The 24,729-nt window shown below is 41.4% G+C and overlaps 1 protein-coding gene across 1 annotated transcript in view; it reads right to left on the bottom strand.

Annotated features, from left to right (window-relative positions):
- The window catches only part of LOC124595313 (juvenile hormone esterase-like), a 72,351-nt gene that overhangs the window by 8,019 nt on the left and 39,603 nt on the right, over positions 1-24,729 (bottom strand). The window contains exons 5-8 of the mRNA XM_047134012.1: positions 16,626-16,825; positions 12,306-12,477; positions 11,585-11,757; positions 50-203 (exon numbers count right to left, since the gene is read on the bottom strand). Coding sequence (XP_046989968.1) covers positions 50-203; positions 11,585-11,757; positions 12,306-12,477; positions 16,626-16,825 — 699 coding nt within the window. The remainder of the gene's footprint in view (positions 1-49; positions 204-11,584; positions 11,758-12,305; positions 12,478-16,625; positions 16,826-24,729) is intronic.

Below are 24,729 nucleotides of genomic sequence, written 5' to 3'. Positions count from 1 at the left end.
TTTGGCTGTATCAGACTAATGGGAACACTCTCAACTCAGCGTGACTCACCTGGAAAATCCTGCGCCCCGTACAGTCTTTTGAACCAGTTGAGTCGAGTGTCAACGTTGAAGAAGTAGAAGTATACAGGTTGAGCAGGGAACGTCTCGGCCTGCCTCCTAGCGGCCCTGTAGCACTGGTAGATGTACGTCGCGTCTCCACGTACCTGCAACGGCAACAGGCCGCCGTCGATAAACGGACCAGTAGCTAAACGGAGTAGCCAGGTACTTCTTGTCACACAAAATGAAACAGGAAACCTTGCTGACAAAGTACCTACTGTCTCGAATGAACTGTTATCCAGTTAGGAGACGTACTGCCACGAAGTATTTGCAGGGTAGGAACACTGAGATTTACCGTTTCTACGTAATCTTTTAAGTCTCAGAACATACAAATTTCCTGTAAGAGCATCTGAAAATACAGTTTTTAGGCAGAGAAGTACAGTGTGAATATTTACTGATTATGAAAGGCATATTTATGTACACCATCAGCATTGAACTGGTAGTTTTAGTATACATGTACCATTTTTTGGATGTGTTCACAAATTCGTTATATAATCTTTCTTCCTAATGTAATAAACATAGTTCCCTTATTATTCATTTAAACAAAAATATATATAAAACATTAACCTTCAGAACATCGTTGACTTTGAAACCATTGTGGTAGTAAAACCTTAGCGCATAGAGGGCACACTGAGTATACATCGTCTGTATAGTTGTTTTAAAGCTTTTAATTGATATTTTATACAACATTTAAGTATTTTCATGGTTGTAAAGAGATATTTTATGCATAACTATTTTATGTTATTATTGTACTTTGTTTTTTATGTTTTTACGATTATGTGAACCCGTTATACACTGATTGGTTGACATGAAGTAGATGGAGAAGTGACAGGCGGAGCATCTTCGTATTTAAGCGTATGCCCGTCACTTGCTGGCACCAATTGACATCACAGCAGCTGAGAAGAGTGCTCCACCTACCATCTTCGAAGCATGCTATGGCTATAACAAGTCTTAGTGTATTTTATCCTTATAAGCATTTTGCCATATTTTATTTTCAATCTAGTAAGGTTTCTATTACTTTCTAAATAAAATTACAGGTCTGATGATGGTCATGTGATATGACCGAAACCGGTCACCTATGTTCTTGTAATATAAGTGGTGCGATCAAGATTTAATTTTAAAAAGAAAAAAATTTTTAAACAATTTTTGATCGCTGTTCCAAAAATATTTATTAAAAAAGGAAACATCAGTATTTACACTTATAAGCCAAAAGCTTATGATCACTGCCCACCGCGACTTTCGATGCCACCTGGTGCCGCTGCTGGCATGTGGTTCGGTAACAAAAAAATGTAAGAGGAGCAACAAGGGACGGGGGATCACCCTAACGAAAATATGGGCTGCAAATTGGGATATGCAATGATATAAGCGACTTTGACAGAGGGCAGATTTTTACTACGCAGAGACTGTGAACGCATATCTCTAAAACGGCGAAACTGGTTGAATGTTCACCTGCTACCGTCATGAGCTTCTACGGAAAGAGATAAGACAGTAAAACTACTATTAGGCGCTAAATGATTGGACGTCCAAGACTCTTCACAGAAACTGGTGTTCGGAGACGTATATTCACTGTAAAGTAGGATAGGTGGTAATCTGTGGCATCTCTGTCGAAAAAAGCAAAGCACTATGGTGGTGCAGGCACAAGTGTTTCGGAGCACACCGTTCGTCGTACGTTGTTGAACGTGAAGCAGTGCAGCAAAGCAACCGTACATGCTCACATGTTGATTGACCCAACAACATCGTCATTTACGATTACAGTGGGCACTGGACCATCGGGATTCGACCGTCGATCACTGGAAACGTGTCGGCTCTTCGGGTGAATCGAGTTTTTGCTACACTGAGTCGAGGGTCGTCTCCACAAACGCCATCATGGAGGTGAACGGCGGCTCGAAACGCGCAGAGTGCCACAGACGAAGGGTGGTGTGAGCAGCATTATGCTATGGGAAGCATTCTCTTGCACTTGCATGGGAACTGTGGTTGTAATCGACACGTTGACAGCTGCAAACTACCTGCATTCCTTCATGCTTGATGTCTTCCACGACGGAGATGTCATCTTTCAGCGGTATAACTGTCCGTGTCTCGGAGCCAGAACTGTACTACAGTGGTTTGAGGCCCGTTATAGTGAACTCAAGTTGATGTCTCGACGATTAAATTGGCCTTATGTAAATGCTATGAAGCCCATCTGGTTCGCTATAGACAGCCATCACGGCATAGGCTAATCAGCGGCCCGTTATTTATGTGAATTACATGACCTGCAGGTAGACATCTAATGCCTCATACCTCCACAAACATACCGACAAACTGTCGGATCGCTGATACGCAGAATCCGTGATGTATTTCGTTCCTAAGACGGACAAACAAGCTATTAAGCAGGTGGTCATAATTTTTTGGCACATCATATCACTGGAAACATCCGTACTCCCGCTAGACGCTGGAAAGGAAACGTATGCATATCTTTTGTGAGACGGGAGCTGTACGAAGCAAGTGTGATTCGTTTCGGGAGCAGTACAATACAAAGAGAGACTCCAATGCATACAAAGAGGGCGAAGAATACTTATTAGCGGCCGTGCAGCGCCGATATGACCACTCACAGCCACGTTTCTGGCCACTGGTATTACACTGACATCATCGCCTTCGAAGGCGATATAGTCAGCTAGGCTATTCACACGTCGCTCAAGAACATTGTGAAAGGTTTCACTTCTGAAATCTTGTAAGACAAGCAGATGTTTAGCGGTAGTAAACATGGGAGATAATGCTCGGAAACAAGAAACGCAAGATACATCAGTAAATATAAACTCAAGATTCACCAGCAAATGTAACAGAAAATCCCTAAGATAGCAAGAGGAAGAAAAATAACAAGGAAAAATTCCAGATCAATTCAAAAAGTACCGCAAACGTCACTATTGGTTAAAACCCACAGAAAGCATCCAATGAAGCACAAGCATTAAGAGGAGCATCGAGAGTCCTCAAACGAAAAAGTAATCAAGTTTTGAAATCAGGCCAAAGTGGGTAACATACCAAATAAGGAGAACACTTTAATGAGACTACTGTGGTGCTTACTCTCAGCAGTTCTGCGCTCGATGTTATTAGCGTCAATAATAATTTCAAGACTTCCATTCCAGTGCAAAAATAACTGTTTGATTACAATAAGGGCAGTGGTCGGAATTCTACATGAAGTCATGATATAGAAAATTTGTTAAGAAGTAACTGTACTGTTCTCAACAAGGCAGATGAGCTAAATCCATGTATGTAGAGGGTCGTTTCGCCTCCAAGCCATATAAACACGTATCTGCTGTGAAATAAAGGTCGTATAATCTGAGCCTTACATTAGAGGAGACTAACAGCACTATTAGGCTCTAAGGCATAAAAAAGGCACACCACGAAGGAGTTATCCGAAAGATATCGAAATCATTAGACGTGATGAACATGCACAAACGAACTCTTAACACTTTCAGAAACATTGGATGTTTCATTCAGCAGTTAAATCTTCACAAACTGTGCACATCAATAACGTGTTGGTCCACATCTGGCCTTTATGTAGCCAGTTACCCCATTTAGCATTGTTGTTGGATGTCCTCCTGATGGACATCGTGTCAGTGTCTCCCTAAATGGAGCTTCAAATCGCCAAAACCCCGAGCTGGCTGTAGGGTCATACCCATAACGCTCCAGTGTCTCCCTAAATGGAGCTTCAAATCGCCAAAACCCCGAGCTGGCTGTAGGGTCATACCCATAACGCTCCAACACCCTCAACGGGCGAGAGATGTGACCCGTCTGGTCAAGGTAGACTCTCCCAAGCACGAAGGAAAGCAGTGAATACTCCTCCTGCATGCGGGCGGGCATTACCCTGCTGAAATTTAAGCCCAGAATGACTTGCCATGAGAGACAACAAAACAGTTTGTCGACGTACCGCTGTGCTGTAAGAGCGCCACTGATGAGAGAGCTCTTGCTATGAAAAATATGGCACTCCAGTCCAATATTCCTGGTTTTAAGGGCGTATGGTCGGCGATATTCAGGGCTGGTATCCCACTGCTGTACGAGGCGTCTCGAGGCGCATTTTCGGCTTCGAATCTGTTTGACTGGAGCAGCGATGTCTCCAGTGGAGAGTCCCCCTGCGAAATGAGCGCAGATGACCAATGAAAACGTGGCTTGAGACACTCCAGACAGCGATGGGATACGAACCTGTCATCCGCCATATGGCTCGACAACCAGGAGCTATGGTCTGAGGTACCGTTTCCTTTGATAGCAGGATTCCTTTGGTTGTCATCCTCACCACCTTTACAGCTCAACTATACGTCGAAAATATTTTATGTTACGTTTCGTTGCCTTTCATGTGTAACAACAACGACTCTGTCCTATTGTACATATAATATTTTTTTCTTCTGATTTTTCGATAAACTTGTGTAATTAATGTTCTGCTTTCATTTCTTTTTTTGTTTCATGCCATTGTGTTAAGAAAACTGTAAACAAGTTTCAATGTGAATATTAATGTTTATGTCAAATGTCAAGTAATATTGTAATAGAATTGAAATGTAACGAATGTTGAAACTGTCGCAAGATGTTTAAAATTGTAATTGTGCGTCTGGTCCATACGTAGGCAATGTGTTAGGATATGTAGAAGGCAAAACCTCGGGTGAATACCTGGCCTGTCAGGGAGCGGTAAAAGGTGGATGGCAGGCGAGCGCGGGGAATGCACGCGGGCAATGCACGGCACAACGGGCTCAGCAGTAGTAGTTGGAGTTTGGCACTGGTTTGAGCAACACCTTCTGGAGCGAGGAGGCTCTCCTGGAAGACGTAGTTTCACTGACCCTCGGGTATGCTGTTCCAACGCCCACACAGCATGACAAAACTACATAGGCACTAAATGGAAAAGTATTGCGACGCTAAGAGGAATTAAAGTGCCGATACGTCAAGAACCATAGCTGTGGTTGTACGTGTGCTCTGTGCCTCGCCATGTCGCCGCCCGCCAACCGCCGTATCGATACAAGTTGGTTTAAACTTTTAGTACTACATTCGTATGGACCATAGAGTTAACTGTTCAATAATAACCTAAATTTTACCAGAACTTTCCCCTCATTTGATTATCCTCACAACTAACCTAGACAGAGTCCTTTCCAAATGTTGTGCAATCCGAGTGTCCCGAAATGAAAAATTAAATTTTGTGTTAATAATAATTACTTGCTGACCTAACTATGTTAGAATGGTGTTTAAAGAACTGTTTTGTTAATGAACAAGTAAAAGAATAACGAAGGTCTAACGAAGTTGAAAGATAACTTCAATATTGATATAGTAATGAAGTTTGATTATTTCGAGACAGATATAAAGGTATTTAAATGAGAAGTAAATAAGATAAAAAGAGTAGTAACTCATATACTGGAAATCTTGAACGCATGATAATTTCAGTAATCAATTTTTTTAACATAGTGATCATAACAGTTTCAGGGTCCCCCCCCCCCCCCCCTATTTATTCTGAAGTGTTCTAAATTGGTGTGACCAGCAAAAGTTAAAGTCAATATAAAAGCCAAAATTTATCAGTGTTTTATCTTTATTAAAATTGACATTTTGTATGTGGTTCGAAAGTGCTATTTCTAGGGTAACCTATGTCCGATTTTAATCAGATCAATAGGCAGTACGAAGTTTTGTAGTATACATTATAATGTAGTGTTATGTATTCATTCTTTTTCCATATCAGTACAGAATGAAACTATCAATTCAATAGATTTTCTGGTTCAAAAATTCTACTATATTATGCAGTATTACTACGTGTTGTTTTGCATGAATATACACCAACTTGTACAGGGGAGAATCTCAGTTAATGCCTAACTAGTCAGGCGACCGTATTATTATTAAACTGGTAACATCTTGTGGTTTGCTTTTCGTCCATCCTGACGTGTAATTGCATTTCGAACATACTTGAGGATCATTGTTATTACAGAGTGGGTGTAAGTCTGATTTGCCACCATTCAGGTACACGCGGTCGATATCTATACGAAAATCCTTCCTCATCAGGTGAACCCCACTCAATTACCATAGCACAGGCTTTAACGAGTATTGTGTGCCCCACGCGCACGTTACACATGCCATACATTTCAGCAAGATAATGCCCGTCCATACACTGCGTACGTTCCTTCCGCTTGTTTTCGTGCTTGCGAAACGACACGTTGGCGGGAACGATAGCCGGACCTCTCCCAGTTCATAGCGTTACAGTTGAGAACATTATAGGCTTGACCCTGGAACCAGCTCGGAGTTCTCACGATGTAACGCCGTCCTCTCCAGCGTCACTGATGGAAGTAAACCGACACTGAATGTCCACCAATAGCCAGAGACTTATGTGTGGTGGCCAATGGATCTGTCATTAGCCGTATCACCAGATGTACTGAACACTAACCAGTACAGGAAGCATTTGGAGGATCTCTGTAGCAAAGCATATTATGGGTACTTTTTATGGAACAAATCAGTGTGGAGACAAAATGGCGGGTGTGTGATGTTTTATTTGTGATGACTTTCCACACGCCGAGTCCTTATGGAACTGACACAATGGTACGTGTTTTCAGGTCTTCAGACTGTTGCGTGGTTCATAATTTAATGTAAACATCGTCACAGTAATCTTCTCCCATTGCCCGACGGACAGTTGTGAGAATTTTTACGCCACTATGATTAATACCGGCTGCAGAGTTGTAGAGCACTGATGGCAATTCGCGGCCTGTGGGAAGCATCGTGCTGCCGATTCGTTTCAGTCCGGCCCGCGCAAGTAATTCGTGCGCGTAGAGAGTGTGGACGTATTAGACCACGGGGACTGGAACTGAAGGTAATTTATGATGAATTAACCGTGTTTATTTTGCCATGACGACATTTTCAGATGTGTCCTCAAATTGTTTCTTCACTAATGGTGTTACAGAATTTTGCAACGAAAGTTTTAAAGACAACTATTGTAAAACGCAGCAAGCAAAGAAATAATGTTCATGATACGTAAATAAATATAAATTTCTGAAGATGGTATGAATATTAAATTAATTTACTCTCAAAAATGCCTGTTTCGAGACGTAATTTGGTGGTGAAGCGTGTCGTGAAAGGGGTGTCGTTCATATCGATGCGTCACCGCAAAAGTGTTAAGGTCACGGACGCTATAGTTTTGAATTTATGCGTTAGGAACGCTTCTGTTGGGTTACTTGGCAAGGCAGTCCGGGAGCTTGGTTAAGGATGAGTATTAGGCCCGCGGGCCTGCCTATGGTCTATGTCTGAGCATCTTGTATCGACATCCAGAAACTCCGATGGTGCCAGAATATGCGGATTCCCTGCACGTTATCAGGAGTAACGTGAAATGTTTCCAGTAGCCATCAGCAAATGTAATTAGGAAGATAACAGAACTTTGTGATAAGGTTTGAACAACTCCAAAAACAATTAACCCGCACGTTGTGCACAAATAATTTCAGACTAAAAGGCGATAAGGAAGCATCAGAATTGTGAATGCCTGTTAAAATTATAGATTAACAGTACGAAGTAAGCACACGGTTATCCATTTTCTATACCGTGATTAGAGAAAGTAAGTAAAAAATCAAGGTATTATGCAGAGGTGGTTTTTTCCCGACCCATGAGGAGTATAACACAACTTTAAACTTCATATACTCACTCATCAGATAAATCATTACGAGCGCGGCCCACCGCGAGATTAAATGCAGTCTGGTGGCGTTGCGTGAACGTGTCGCTGTTAAGAAAGTACCGAGTGATTAAAACTGAAATGCCCACAGCCACAAGCCGGCCGCGGTGGCCGAGCGGTTCTAGGCACTCAGTCCGGAACCGCGCGACTGCTACGGTCGCAGGTTCGAATCCTGCCTCGGGCATGGATATGTGTGATGTCCTTAGGTTAGTTAGGTTTAAGTAGTTCTAAGTTCTAGGGGACTGATGACCACAGATGTTAAGTCCCATAGTGCTCAGAGCCATTTGAACCCACAGCCACAGAGGTATAGTAAGGGCTGTAATCATCAGAAGGCAGCGAAGTTTGGTAGATATTAATGTGAAACAGATTCACTCTAGAAAATTTTAGTGCCTGTTTTGGCAACCATGTGCAAATGTGGCACTGTGAACGCAAAAGACATGTAAAGAAATGCTTCCATATGTAATGGATTAATAACGGGACGTAGGTGGAAAAGGTTAATCAAATTAAAAAGACATACTGTAAATTTTGTTACTAACTGCCACTTACACAATTTGTTTGATATCAGTACCGGAGACGTCGATTAGATGTCGTACAGCGCCCGATTTGTACCTGGTGGCCTAAACTGTAACTATTTTTTCCAGCGTCAATCGGTTCCGTTTTAATGTATTGCATATCTACCAAGTTTCGTTGCCACTGGACCTCCGCGAGTAGCTGCCTTTTGTTGATAACCATCTGATATATAAATGAAGCAGGGACGAATGGGGAAGCGTTCTGGTATAGATACGAGCCGCAAACTGGGAAATCCACCGACAAACTGCTTTAACAAAGAGAAGATTGTTATGGCCCAGCGCCTTGGAACGAGCACGTGGGAAGTGATGAAGATGGACGACTGATCATGTGCTACAGTCTTATCAATGGAAGGGGGTTGAAAGACGCTGAAAGTAGATTTAGGTGACAAGTCGTACGTCTACCCCTCACCACAGAACATGATGGTGGGAGACTTGGCCAGTTTGTGAAGCAGAGTAGGCGGTAGTCTGTGAGTGATCTGACGAAGTGCAATTACGACTCCTTGGCGTTGCTTTGTTGACTCAACGACATCTTCAGCTACTATTGAAGGGGGCACGGGATCTTCGAGATAGGTCGTGAATCAATGGAAACATGTAGCCTGGTTAAATGAATCACCTTTCTTATTACCCTAGGTCGATGGTCATATCTGGACACGCCGCCACCCAGGCGAACGATTGCTTGATATGTACACAGCGCCACCTACGTATGTCAGTGGGGGCATTCACGTGAATTTCCAAGCGATCAAATCGAAGGCACCATGACGTCAATTTTGTGATCATTATTGCAGACCGTCTGCATCCATTCATTCTTCCGCCAAAATATAATTAGACTCATATGTGGCCGATGAAATACATTTTGGACGTTTCTGGCGCCAGCTTCACGCACAAGTACCGCCGGCTTGTTGTTCAAAAGAATTGTGTGACCTGCGGGCAGACATCTGGTGCCATACACCTTCGAAAACTTACTACGCAGTTGGTGAATCCGTGAAGCGCAGGTGTATTGCGTTAAAATGGTGGAACAACAGGCTACTAAGCTAATGTCTTAACTCATGAGTACACAACCATGCAATAACCACATCTTTCATCAATTTTCTAAATACAAACCAATGATATCAACCTGAAGTGTGACTGAAATTGATCTAGACCATTTCTCCGTTTCTATGCAGATACAGGACATCAGTTTAATGAGTCACGACTGCAAAATACCCCTCACGAATCCTTTACAGAAGAATGGAAAAGCTGGTAGGAGCCGACCTCGGGGAAGATTAGTTTGAATCCCAGTGAAATGTAGGAACACACGAGGCAATACTGACGCTACGGCTTCTCATAGAAGATAGGTCGCAGGGATAAAATACAGGAACCGAAAGGCTATTTACTATTTGTAGAGAAACGAGATGGCAGTTATAAGAGTTGAGGGGCACTAAAGGGAATCAGTGATCGAGAATGGAGTGAGACAGAGTTGTAGCCTATTATCGATGTTGGTTGGGTTGATTTGGGGAAAGAGACCAAACTGCGAGGTCATCGATCTCATCGGATTATGGAAGGAAGGCGGCCGTGCCCTTTCACAGCTACCATCCCGACATTTTCCTGGAGCGATTTAGGGAAGTCAGGAAAACCTAAATCTGGATGGCCGGACGCGGGATCGAACCGTCGTTCTCCCGAATGCGAGTCCGGTGTGCTAACCACTTCGCTATCATCGATGTTCTTCAATGTGTATATTGAGCAGACAATGAAGGAAACGAAATAAACTTTTGGAGTAGAAATTAAGGTCCATGGAGAAGAAGTAAAAACATTGAGATTTGACGACGACAGTTGAAATTGGAAATTTGTGGTAAGGGCTATGGGACCAAACTGCTGAGGTCATCGGTCCCTAGGTTTACACACTACTTAATGGAACTTTAACTTACGCTCAGGGCAACACACACACCCATGACGGAGGTAGGACTCGAGCCTCATAGGGGGGAAGCCGCGCAAACCGTGACATGGCGCCTAAGACCGCATGGGTACCCCGAGCGGCGACGACGTTGGAATTCTGTCAGGGATAGCAAAGGACCTGGAAGAGCAGCTGAACGGAATAGACAGTGGTTTGAAAGGAGAATGTAAAATGAACATCAACAACGTAAAACGAGAATAATGGAACGTAGTCGAATTAAATCGGGCGATGCTGAGGGTATTAGATTAGAAAAAGAGACACTTAATGTAGTAAATGAGTTTTGCTTTTGAGGAGTAAAATAACTGGAGATGGTCGCAGTAAAGAGGATATAAAATGTAGTCTGGCTATGGCAAGAAAACCGTTTCTGAAGAGAAATTTGTTAACACCGAGTATAGATTTAAGTGTCAGGGAGTCTTTCCTGAAAGTATTTGGAGGGAGTGTATCCATGTATGGAAAAGAAATATGGACAATAAACAGTTCAGACAAGAAGAGAATAGACGCTTTCGAAATGTGGTGATACAGAAACATGCAAAAGATTAGATAAGTTGATCACGTGAATAATGAGGAGGTACTGAATAGAATTGTGGATAAATTGATTTGAAGAAGGCGTCGTTCTGAGGCATCAAGGGTTTACCAATTTAGTACCGGAGGGAAGCATGGAGGGTAAAAATCGTAGAAGGAGACCAAGAGATGAATACAGTAAGCAGATTCAGAAGGATGTAGGTTACAGTAGTTATTCGGAGATGAAGAGGCTTGCACAGGATAGAAAAGCATCGCGAACTGCATCAAACCAGCCTCTGGACTGAAGACCACAACAACAAGAACACGCGTAATATACGGGAGGATAATACATAAGTCCATTAAATTTCAGTACTCAGTGAGGGAGCGTAGCAAAAATATATTCGTTACTATCACTGACATTCCATTCTTAACTCATCCCCCTCGTAGGTACGACAGGCTATATGTGAAGGCTCGGAAAACTATCCAAGTACCTTCCCATCTAATCTAGACCCTTCTATGCCATGTACAGTCCACGAGTGACTATTAGCCTCTACACGATAGGTGACTGAAAGACCGAAACCCTTTCGTGATATTTTGCGATCTGGCACAATCTAGTGCGTATTTCACATATATGATGACAGGCGCAGAGAATAAAGGCTTTCCACAGAGACCACGTTCATCATGTAAAATCATATAAGTAGGAGCTTACAACGTCTGAACTACAAACTTTATTCAGCAAATCGAAAATCGATTCCTTTAGACAATTTTTTCTATTTAATCGATTAATGTGGTTTCTCCTGTAGAAACTTTCGCAAGAGTTACTTGTGAAGATGTTACCTGTGTGTATTGCCGCAATGTGCTGGCGTCGAGACGCTTGTTCGCGAAGTAGAAACTCCTGATGAGGCGCGCGACTGCGGAACGTTGCTCTTCTGTCGGTGCTACGGTTTTTGGGACCAGCAGGTGAAAGTTGTTGTCGAGGTCGCGAATGGATGCCACGTCACCTAGAAGATCTGCAACACAAGTTATATCGTCGTTTAAAACATAATTTTCCGAAGTTTGCATAACATCGTAATTGTTTTTGAGTCAACGGGTTTCCTATCATTGCGTGTCATTTTCAGTACACAACAGTGACACTCTAGAGAGAAAATTTAATTTTGTCTGAAGAGGTAGCATTCGATGTTACGTCAATTATACAACAAATTACTTGCCCCTCAACTTATTTACCTTTGCAGTTACACACCGAAGAAGTTCCTTAACAATTATCTCAGAGGAAAAACGGTCAGTGGGGAAGATGGGAGATGTCTTTACGGGTAACTTCGTTGAAGATTTCTGAAATTCCTCTCAGTTCTTGGTAAGACACGCCTCTCACTGTTATTATAAGTGTAATAATCAGTACTGAATAACAAGGTGCAGAAGACACGTATTTATAACTGAATAAACTGTCACAACCCCTGAGGGCTGAGAGCGAATTTACATTTCAAGGGATGTAGACGCAGTCCAGACCATACTATGGAACTGAATATTTGTCAGTAGACTTCAGTGTGAGTTGTATGCTCACCTTTGAGGTAGATGTAGCCCTCCTGAGAGTTGACACCGATGATGGCAGGAACTGCATTGTAGTTCCCGCTGGCCATGATGTCCTCTGGGTCCTGCGTGATGAAGGCTCCACCCTCTGCGTCCTCAGGCTCCACTGTCGGCCAGAAGGGAAATGCATCCTGCAGGATCGTCTCCTGGAGGATACGAGAAAACATCGATGAATAATGCTCTAGGTGTACCGGTGAAGGAAGCATGGATCAGCCTAAAAGAATCGACTGCTTCGAGCTATGTTTATTTTCCTATTCTAAAACATAAGTACTTCAACGACAAAATTTTATAGCCCTTAAAAGGCAAAAAGAAAAGTATGAAAATGTATTTGAAACAAGCAATCTGCTGAGAAGTGACTTGTAGACTAGGATCCTTTCTTTACTTTTTTTACACTTGAGAAAATTATAATTACCCTCGTATTTTGCATCTTGTAAATAATATTGCGTCTGATGTGTCGGTTATCCGTGACGTGTATACGTTTAGTCAGCTGATGTTACGTTACCCCTAATGTATACGCCAAACATGCGAGAGTGAAATGTGTTCCAGGCCAGTGCAACAACACTGAAAAAAGTTGTGACAGGGTCATAACTTCTGACATCTGACTGCACCGATTGGCAAAGTTTTCTAAGCTACAATCAAAAGAAAGACACAAAAAGGAAAATGGCTTTTATAAGACCATGCTGAAGTTGGGCATCGTTGCATAGATGCAACTCTCAATTGAATCTGAGGTGATACAATTGCCACACTTAACTTCAACGTTGTTTCGTTTTTTAGGCCACATATGCACTCTTACAACTAATTTCTTGCCTCTGCCGGATCAGAGGTGAGAATCCTACAAATGCGTGAAAATGATTTCGCGAGAAGAACTGAATGGTTCGCACAGAGCTCTGATTTGAAGACGGATTGACAAGTAATGGACATTAACAAAATCAATTGAAAGCCAGACGAAAACCCCTCGCGTCCTAATGCTTACACTTAGCAATTACATGAAACGTTATGAGATATCTATACAACTTTCTCCTTAGTTTCTGTCGTTGCGAGGTCCAGTCGTGACGGTGAATAATGCTGTCTTTAGAGAGTGCGCGGTCTAGGGAGGTGCTAACAGTATGAAAAGATTGCCACTCGTTAGTAGAGCTAGAAAACGCCAAGTTCCTACAACAATATTTCAGACTTTAAAACAGACTAGTACAATGCTTCTTTCAACTAACAGTGTGTATAATCTGTCAATGAATGCATCAAGAGCATTTGTTCGAAATAAGTTTAGATATGTATGAAGAGTACCAGCAAGTAGTCACTGACAAAAAGTTTTGTTTTTAAACAACATATTTTCAGCAGCCCATTCGCGGCAGTCGAAAGAAAGAGTTGGTCACTTCGAGTAAAATATAACACAGCACAGGTTGTCTGTTGTAAAATATGCTGCGCTTACAACAAGTTACCAGCTTCACTCGAAGGCGATTAATCAACTCGCCTGTCGCCTAAATATGAATGGGATGACAATAGCGCTCAACTAAAAGGCAACGACACGTTTTAGCGTTCGGTTGGAGAACAGTGTCAAAAGTGTGATGCTCCACAGAATTACAGGATATTGGGTTCTAGTCAGAAAACATCCTGATCAAATCTTGACGACAAATTAACTATTTAGACTCGACTGTTGTAATTGCGGGACCGGAAAGTAAAGTCGCTCCCGTGCATTACGATATTCGTGGTTATTTATCAGCTCATTGTGTACTTGAAAGACCTACCAAAGACATTTTATGCTCAGTGTGACTTGTTTACTCGTGAATAATTTTTTTTTTCAGACTATAGAGAAACGGACAGCAAAATACCTGAAGAAGTGCATATATGTCGTCGGACGCTTTTTGAATTACGCACGTGTAGTAATGCAACAGTTGGTAACAAATATATTTGCGATGTTTATCCAAGTGCATCATACGTTGGTAAATGCCAAAGGTGGTTTTCTAAGTTTAAATCTGATACTTTTGATATTTCGAAGTCTTATCGATCAGGGAGACCAACAACTTTAGACAATGAGATGTTGAGGCAGTAAATGGAAGCAAATCCATGTCAGACAACCGAGGAACTGTCAAACATTCTTACCTCACCTTGGTCGACCATCTAAGAACATTTGCAGCAAATTGGTAAAACACAAACAAAGCTAGGCGGTTCAATAAGGTATGTTATCGCTTCAGCGGCACATAACAAAGGCGTATTTTGCCCGCTTGGTCACTGGAGACGAAAATTGTGTTCTCTATGATAATCCATCAGCGAAAGGCAGCAGCTTTCCGAATTATTCACCATGAAGGACAGCTAAGCCAAGTTTACATCCCAAAAAGGCCCTTTTGTATTTTTGGAGGAGTATTCACGGGGTCGTTAATTTCGAAGTGCTGAAACCTAAACAAACTGTGATTGTAGACCATCACCGTGGAAAATTAGAACGAGTAAATCAATATTTAATTGAAAACTGCCCAGTGATTCTGAACAAACATGGCTTATTCTGCAACACGATAACGCAAGGCTGCACTGTGTGAGACAAACCCTGGAAAATAATTATTGAATTGGGATTGGAGGTATTGCCTTACCCACCATACTTACCCGATAATGTGCCGTCGAGTTTTCATTTATTCCTATCGCTACACCGTTTTATATATAAAAAAAACTAGAATCAAAATGCAAACTCCAGATACTTTGCTCAAAAGTAAAATGATTTTTCTCTCTCCGACACTGAAAATTTGCCACTAGATAGCAAAAGGTTGTGATAACAAAGGTCATAATATCGTTAATTAAAAATAAAAACGTGTTAACAGTCCATCCATTTGAATTTGATGTAAGAAACGTCCTTAGTTTCCAGTTTCCCTAACGTATAAAGTCAATCACTTACTCACACGGCTCTTTATTGAACAATGTACTGTGTAGTAGATTTCAGGTCGTTTCGGTAATGTTACCAGCACTTGTTAAAATTCTGTAACTTAAGTAATATTTTGTATTCGTGCTTTTAAAATAAATCGTTACTTGAACATTTCAGATTTCTTAGCAGTACTAGATGCATTATAGTAATATTCGTAATGAAGTGTGAATGTGATTTTTTTTAAATCCTGGATTAAATTTGTTCTTGATGAATACAGTTCCCATTACTTTGTGTGTCATGTTAATTTGTACTTTTATGTTGCCTAATGTTGAAGAGTTTTATCGAGGCACAGTGTTAATATTTAGATTTAATATACATTTTCTGTTGATAAATGCTGTAATTGGGAATCGTTATCTTCAAGGCTTTACAGTATATTAAGCGTGTTAAATTACCAAGTAAATGAAATGGGACTGCTCTAAATAATAACTGGTTCATGAAAAAGAGTTAATTAAATACAAACTATCCGCAACTATCAGGTGTGCGCTGTTCTGTTCTGTGACACGATCCAACTGCTGTTGCGTGCAACTCGTTGCACTAAATCCAGATTTACTGGTTTTCTGGTTTCAGACTTCTGACTTCTTCGTGTTACAGTCTCGTATGTGTGTATGTATGTGTGTTTGTGTTTGTGAGAGAGAAAGAGAGAGAGAACGTGGGTAGGCGGGTGGATATTGGTTGGTTGGTTTTGGGGAAGGGGACCAAACAGCGAGGTCATCGATGCCATCGGATTAAGAAAGGATGGGGAACGAAATCGGCCGTGCCCTTTCAAAGGAAGCGTCCTGGCATTTGCCTGATGCGACTTAGGGAAATCACGGAAAACCTAAATCAGTATGGACGGACGCGTGTTTGAACCGTCGTCCTCCAGAATGCGAGTCCAGTGTGCTAATTACTTCGCTACCTCGCTCGGTGTGGGTCGATGTCGAACAAGGAACAGACGGGAAGTCGTCAACACTTTTATACACAAACAAGACAACAGACGTTGTAAACAAACAGGTCTACCACCAAAGCTCATCACAGTTTTCGTATTATCAGTATGAAATAATTGCTAGAGTGGCACTGAAGAATATTAAATCACAAATCACATAGTGCAAAGCCTGAAAAAAAAAAATTGATTTCGTGAGAGGAAGGGCAGAATTAGTCAGAAAAGAAACACCTATGAGTCACATTTTATTGAATTGAAAATTGGGACGAGAACTGCAAAAAAATGTTATATTATACGTGATAACAGAAGTGTATATTATTCAATCAAGCTTCGCTGAAGTTGCTATTAATATTTATCTTATCCGTACGGAAACCGGACACACCATAAATTTGCAGTGCAAGATTCGTTTCTAGCAAGCATACGCACACAAGTTAGTAAGAATCGAAAGCCCCTCCGGAGAGGTGACTGACCTCTTTGGAGCGTGCGTAGGGCGCCTGCTCGACGAGCATCCTGGCGGGCACGTCCCTGAGGAAGGCGACAAGCTCGCGGCCAGAAGCGCCCTCCGGCAGCCCCAGGTGCCGCGCGAGCCGTCGGGTCCTCTCGGCCACGGGCGCCCGCAGGCTGCCGCTGGTCGACACCGTGCTCTGGCACGCCACGCGCTGGAACAGCCCTGCAAGGGCGGCCCGCAGCGCTCAGTATACTTCCATGGAGGTGGCCTGATACCACATCGTCTCTCTTCAACTAAGAGCACTAGTACACACTTCTCCATTGTCCCTTTCGCTGCTAAAGCCTTGCTCTCTGTATTCCGTGCTGAGGCGTCACTTTTTGTGGCTTTACTGCTTGCCTAATTCTGGAGCCTGTGCTGAGGGACGGCGTTCAGTTAATATGAAATACTTATTGTCCGACTTTTCGATAAATATTACACGTAAAAAAATTGACTTTTGCGCATCTTACAGTCCGATAGCTTCACTCGATAAAGAACTAAGTTTTCGTTATACGTAATACTTACTGCAGTGCTTCAAATTTAGCAAAATATTTCTGAAATTTTAATGTGTTTGCACGGTAAAAACACAGTCCGTAAACTACACTTATGGTTGATTTTAGCTCATACCTTGCAGCGAATGAAATGTAGATCAGGTATCGACATTTCATTTAAAGCTGAGAGCAAAACAATACCTCGTTGATGCGTTATTGGATTTTATATCTGGCAGACGGTCGTGCACGACGCGCCCATTCACGTCCTTGCACATCACGAATCATGTGGTCATAACAATCGTCATATATTACAAACGGTGCGTGTTTTCGAAATAAGGGATTTTTTATACATGATAGCATACCATCAGATACATATTTTGTATGATAAATACTCTAAACTCTTTTATTCACGAAGATCTTGAAGTAGCTCGACCTCAACTAGAAGACCCAAGCAGCGTGTGTATACAAGTCCACAGCACTTGGGGAACGACGTAGCAAGTTGTGTATTAAAGCCGACAGCTGTGAAAGAGCTAAAACAGTAACACCAGCAAGGATAGCAAATAACAGAATTTCACATATTGTGGGAATACAGTACTAGCCAACCCGGCAGTGCTACACAATTTCTAAATATGTATATGAAACGGATTTACGACATAATCTCCTCTTATTCCTCCCCTCTTCATGTCCCCCACCTTCTCCCCCCTCACCCTGTCCGACTCCTCTTTTCCCTCTCTATAGCCATTTCCTTCCCCCTTACTCTGACCGTGTTTATTACTGCTGCACTCATATTCCCTAATACTATCCTAATCATAAGCTGATAAGCCAAAAATACAACTTCCCCTTTGTCTATGAAAAGCGACTGCAAAGTACAAAACAAAAAAGCACATTATTGCGTATACAAGCTTCGTATAAAACATACACAATGGGAAATAATATGTACGGGGGAAACAATTTATCTAGTGATTTAAATACCCCGCTATCGTAGTTAAAACTGACTGCAAGGAAGAAAACAAAACCACAAATTTTTCACAGTAGAGCACAGTACACCATTTTGTCTTCCTCGCAATCTGTCTTAACAGAGAACATGTACATTGTTATTCAAAGAAATCTTAGCCGACTCCCATGTGTAGGTTCATTAGTGTCGTATAAGGATTTCGAGTAAATCGAACCAGAGCTTTTTGAGCTGTTATTTAATGCAATCTCAAATGTTATAGTTGGCTCAAAATGGCTCTGAGCACTATGGGACTCAACTGCTGAGGTCATTAGTCCCCTAGAACTTAGAACTAGTTAAACCTAACTAACCTAAGGACATCACAAACATCCATGCCCGAGGCAGGATTCGAACCTGCAACCGTAGCGGTCTTGCGGTTCCAGACTGCAGCGCCTTTAACCGCACGGCCACTTCGGCCGGCTAATTATTTCGTACCATTCAAATTCACAAAAGTGTTAGGTAAAATTTACACAAACGTCCATTTTACAATTTGTAAGTGCTCGACTGTGCTGGTAGCGTAAAAAAGGCCAATCAGTGAAGACTAAAAAATGTCGAATATGAGAAATAATTCGCGCAGTTGTAAATATTTGTACAGTTGTAGTAGGGAGCGCCACGAACAACATTCTAAAAATCCTGAACACAGGGGCCTGAGTGTGGGAATAGGGGTGGGTCTGAAGGTCAGTTTTGTAAGTCCTTATTCAATAACTTGAAAACTACGGTCTATAACGGAAACGTGTCCCAGTACGAAAGTTAACTACATTAAATTTCCTACAGAGGGGTCTTGTTCATTTTTTCTCGTAGAAACTAAACATAGCGCGTAGTGTGCGAGAGAACGTGAAAATATCGTGCCTGGTGTATGAAGTCAAGCTGTAACATTGCAGATTGAATAAAATGACAGCTGCAGGGGCAGCTGAATAACCCTGTATATACACATACGTTAGACATATTTAAAAAATATATAGTTACGTTCGTCTTAATGTTCACTACCGTGTAAGAATTTGATGTAAATCGGTCAAGTATTTTTCGAGATTTTAGGTAACAACGTTAAACGACGACTTGTTTATACAGGGTGGTCCATTGACAGTGACCGTGCCAAATATCTCACGAAATAAGCATCAAACGGAAAAACTACAAAGAACGAAACTCATTTAGCTTGAAGGGGGAAACCAGATGGCGCTATGGTTGGCCAGCTAGATGCCGCTGCCATAGGTCAAACGAATATTAAATGCGTTTCTTAAACAGGAAACCCCATTTTTATTACATATTCGTGTAATAGGTAGAGAAATATAAATGTTTTAGTTTGACCACTTTTCTCGCTTTGTGATAGATGGCTCTGTAATAGTCACAAACGTATAAGTACGTGGTATCACGTAACAATACGCCAGTGCTGACGGTATTTGCTTCGTGATACATTACCCGTGTTCAAATGAACCGTTTACCAATTACGAAAAAGGTCGATATCGTGTTGATGTATGGCTATTGTGATCAAAATGCCCAACGGGCGTGTGCTATGTATGCTGCTCGGTATCCTGGACGACATCATCCAAGTGGCCGGACGGTTCACCGGATAGTTACGTTATTTAAGGAAATAGGAAGTGTTCAGCCACATGTGAAACGTCAACCACGACCTGCAACAAATGATGAAGCCCAAGTAGGTGTTTTAGCTGCTGTCGCGACTAACCCGCACATCAGCAGCAGACAAATTGCACGAGAATCGGGAATCAAAAACGTCGGTGTTGAGAATGCTACATCAACATCGATTGCTCCCGTACCATATTTCTATGCACCAGGAATTGCATGGCGACGACTTTGAAAGTCGTGTATAGTCCTGCCACTAGGCACAAGAGAAATTACGGGGCGATGACTGATTATTTGCACGCGTTGTATCTAGCGGCGAAGCGTCATTCACCAACTGCAGTAACGTGAACCGGCATAATATGCACTATTGGGCAACGGAAAATCCTAGATGGCTGCGACAAGTGGAACACGAGCGACCTTGGCGGGTTAATGTATGGTGCGGCATTATGGGAGGAAGGATAATTGGCCCCCATTTTATCGATGGCAATCTAAATGGTGCAGTGTATGCTGATTTCCTACGTAATTTTCTACCGATGTTACTACAAGATGTTACACTGCATGAGAGAATGGCGATGAAATTCCAACATGATGGATGTCCAGCGCATAGCTAGCGTGAGGTTAAAGCGGTATTGAATAGCATATTTCATGAGAGGTTGATTGGTCTTCGAAGCACCATACCATGGCCCGCACGTTCACCGGATCTGACGTCCCCGGATTTCTTTCTGTGGGGAAAGTTGAAGGATATTTTCTATCGTGATCCACCGACAACGCCTGACAACATGCGTCAGCCCATTTTCAATGCATAAGCGAACATTACGGAGGGCGAACTAGTCGCTGCTGAGAGGAATGTCGTTACAGGTATTGCCAAATGCATGAGGTTGACGGACATCATTTTGAGCATTTATTACATTAATGTGTTTTTTACAGGTAATCACGCTGTAACAGCATGCGTTCTCAGAAATGATAAGTTCACAAAGGTACATGTATCACATTGGAACAACCGAAACAAAATTTCAAACGTACCTACGTTCTAAATTTTAATTTAAAAAACCAACCTGTTACCAACTGTTCGTCTAAAATTGTGAGCCATATGTTTGTGACTATTACTGCGCCATCTATCACAAAGCGAAAAAAGTGGTCCAGCTAAAACATTCATATTTATTTACGTACTACACGAATATGTAATAAAAAATGGGGCTTCCTATTTAAAAAAAACCCAGTTGATATACGTTTGACCTATGGCAGCGCCATCTAGTGGGCCAACCATAGCGCCATCTGGTTTCCCCGTTCAAGCTAGACAAGTTTCGTTCTTTGTAGTTTTTCGTTTGACGCTTATTTCGTGAGATATTTGGCCTGGTCACTATCAATGGGCCACCCTGCATATAGTAGTATAGCTTGTAAGAAGAATAGACGAGAAACTAGGGTTCACACGAGACATATAGACACTCATTTGTTCGTCACACCGTAAGCGCGTGGATCAGGAAAGGAAATGACTAGAAAAGGTACAGCGTATCATCAGCCACACACCATGCCATGATTTGCGGATTATGTATATAGATGCAAGTTACATGGATCTTCAAAGTCAAGTTATTATAAAGTGCTTTGACCTTGTAATTATGACACCTCAGGCAATCACAGAGAATCGTGGACTGTGATGCACCAGTAAGAAGTTACAGGAAAGGGATCTCATGCAATCGTGGTTAGAAGTAACAAAATAGATATTGTGTTTCTGCTACACGGACTGTCTTAATTTCAACTAATGAGAATGGAGGGGTATCCAACGATGGCAACGTGCACCCAGTTACAAAAGCAATTCAGAGCCCTTTGTCCTAGCGCTCGGGTACCAAGAAATTACGGCAGCCATGATCGGTAGGGAGAAAGAACATTAGGGCAGGTTCTCACTCTTTAATAGGGAAGTCCATCATACTAACAGTTTACAGCCGCGTGCCATACTCGGCTACGTGACACAGAGGCTCATTTCGCCGACGCTGAAGTTGGTTTCCCCGTGCCTGTACGAGTGGAGGTTTTGTCAAGTTCACATATTTTCTGTTTCTTACCTTTGAACATCTAATATTTTATCCAAAGTGTAACGATAGCAGGTGCGATCTTTATTAGCCCAAGCAACAAGTCGTTTCCCACAACGTACGCAACGTAACTAACAGAAAGAGATTGTACTAGTTTGAGACACAGTATGACGTCGTTCTTCCCAGAGGGTGTTGTGGCACAGAATTTACCCAGTATTTTCCCCTATTGTTTTATCCCTCAGCATGCAACTTCAGAAGTCTGCTTCAAGACACCATGTGGACCCTTTGTTTCCTAGACTTTCCCTCCCGTAGGGTGATAACGAAAGTTGATCACTAAATAAGTTGTTGAAACTTTCAAGTTTGATCATTGAAATGATTCCTCGACAAGGATACAAATTTATAATTTTAATAGACTTGCTTGGAGTCTATATTAAAAATCAGATCAAAAATAATAATAAGTTAGGTGACATGGCATTTATTATGCCTGTCTGACACGAGTAATGACATTATCGTTTAAAATTTTTGAATAGTGGTTCTCCTCAGCTTGTACATAATTGAAGTATTGTTGGAACTATCGACGACTGTTAAAATGAGTTACTGTATTTTTCTACCAGTTTCTACCATAAGCAATCATCCTCAAGTACAGTAATGACAATTTCAGCATTCCCATGCGTAAGGCATCATGAGGATTGAAATGAACATTCTGTGTCGAAATAGATATTATAAGACTGAATACTTCGGAAAATTTATCCTAGATAATAAAGCTTGAAACAAGGTCACAAAACTATGCTCCACGTCGCTATCAAGTACATGTTCATATTCTTTTTGGTGTGTAATTAGCGACAGCTATAATTTTTATTTCTCCTAATAATGTTATCACACCCTTTCCTCACCGTATTTGCCATTGGCTGTATTTAAGAAGTGTGCTATCTCATTCATTCCCTATCTGACATACATACAATTTAAATTCATAGCATAACCCTCATTCAAGTTCTGCATCAATAGGCGAAACTCGTCTCGAGCTTTTAAAACTAGCTTGTAAGCATCTCAGTCAGTATAACTCTTCCCTCTTATTTTTTAAGTTTTAATGACAAGTACACTGTTTTTATTCTACCGAATTTTTTATTTGTGTGCAAAGGCCACCAGTTCTTAGGTACCTCAAAATTATATGAAAAATACCATAAACTTGTACAGAACGTTGCACACCAAACTCCTTTTTTAACGTTGAAATCACACTTCAGATAATGGACAATATTAAGCACAACTGACTCAACTGATTACTAGTCACGTTGTACAAAAAACATTTTTACATTGTAAACTACAGTTTATGCAAAGGGCAATATTAAACACAGTACATGATTAAAATACAGTAATACGAGCTATATTGTTATAGTGCTGAAGTCTGTGAGGTAAGGAAGGAAAAGAATATGAAATTGTATTGTGTTTTAATTTTGTACAGCTTTGAGTTTGTTTATCGACATGTGGCGTGTTGATCATCACGTGAAGTTTACAAGTGGGGATGTGCTCAGCTGTAATTGATCATTTAGAACCAGCAGGGGATTTTGAGCTAAATGTTGGTTTACCTCACGTGCTTCATACAGGATTAGTTTTCTTCCTTTGTTGGCTGTCTGAAGTACTTCTGCGTACACTTTGTATGTATGTTTTTCCTTCAGTACATGCTGGGAAAGATGGAGTCTGACTTACATAATCTCCAGCTGCGTCCGTGTTCAGTCAGCCTAGTTGATATACGCCTACCTGTTTGACCAATATACAGTTTGTTTCAGTCATTGCAAGTGATTTTATAAACACCGCTATTACTTGATAGACCTGTTCTGACCTTGCTGTTAAATAGGATATGAGCTGTAGTGCCTCTTACATAAAATGAAGTTTTCTAACTGCAGGATCTGAGAGTTTTGGCTAATTTGTCTGATAACGTCCCTAAATAAGGGGTAGTACACTGGGTGGTTTTAGATATAAATGTTGCTGTGGAAGGGGCGCACACACGTAGGGCAACATTTTTCTTCTTTGTTTCTTGCGTTGAACGTAGTTAATAAAGGCAGTGGCTAGCCAATGATAGATTCAATCGGTTTAATGGTGTCTAATTCTGCCTCAAAATTCTGTTGCCACTGGTATGGATGTAAGACGATGCACCACGGAAAGGAAGGCAGCACGTTGTGTGTTATCGAGTGTTGTGAACATGAGAGGTTTAGCGCGTCTATTGTTGTCGGTTTTTTTCCGTAAATTTTGAAACAATATGTATTTTCAGTGAATCTGTCTTGAGGTTTAAGAAGTCAGTTTCCATGGTGAACTGTATGTTTTTCTGTTGTGAGTTTAGAAATACTAGGAATGTGTTCAGTTGTCTTCTGGTGCCATTCCACAGACACAGTACATCATCTACATATCTTTACCAAAATCTAATATTATCATTGTGAGGTTCATTATGTAGGAACTATTTTTCGAAATTGTCCATGAAGATTTCTGTTAAAAGACGCCTCAGGGTAGACCCTATTATCAAGCCGTCTAGCTGTTTGTATAAAGTACCTTCAAGCTATGAATTACTTTATTGTAAATATTACTCTGTGGCCAGTTTTATGTTCCCAACTTGTGCAGGATTGACACCTCCTCTGTATAGTAATTCTGTCATAATATTGAGGCATTCTTTGACTGTTATGTTTGTAGATATGCTGCTAAGTTCCCTCTTCGATTAAATAAATTAAATGAACAATTTCTGCTTCTGTTTGTTGTAGGATTAATTTTATACCTGTAATAAGAGTTGAGCTTTGTTGTTTGGGGCACTGTTACGAGATTCCTTTCTTATTGACATGACATGAAAAACTGATTCTAAGGTTTTCAATGGAATAAACATCGTCAATACTATTTGTGTCGGCAGGAAAGGGTGAACTTGTTCCAGTTGCTTTCTAGTTTTACAGAGAAGGTGGTGTTACTCGAAGACAGTAAACCTCTTGTTGAAACGCGCTTGGTATTAAATTTCTGCAATGATTTATC

This window comes from Schistocerca americana, chromosome 2 (assembly GCF_021461395.2).
Source record: "Schistocerca americana isolate TAMUIC-IGC-003095 chromosome 2, iqSchAmer2.1, whole genome shotgun sequence".
Lineage (NCBI taxonomy): Eukaryota > Metazoa > Arthropoda > Insecta > Orthoptera > Acrididae > Schistocerca > Schistocerca americana.
Note: the sequence above shows the minus strand (reverse complement) of the source record. Positions and strands in the feature narration are given on the sequence as shown.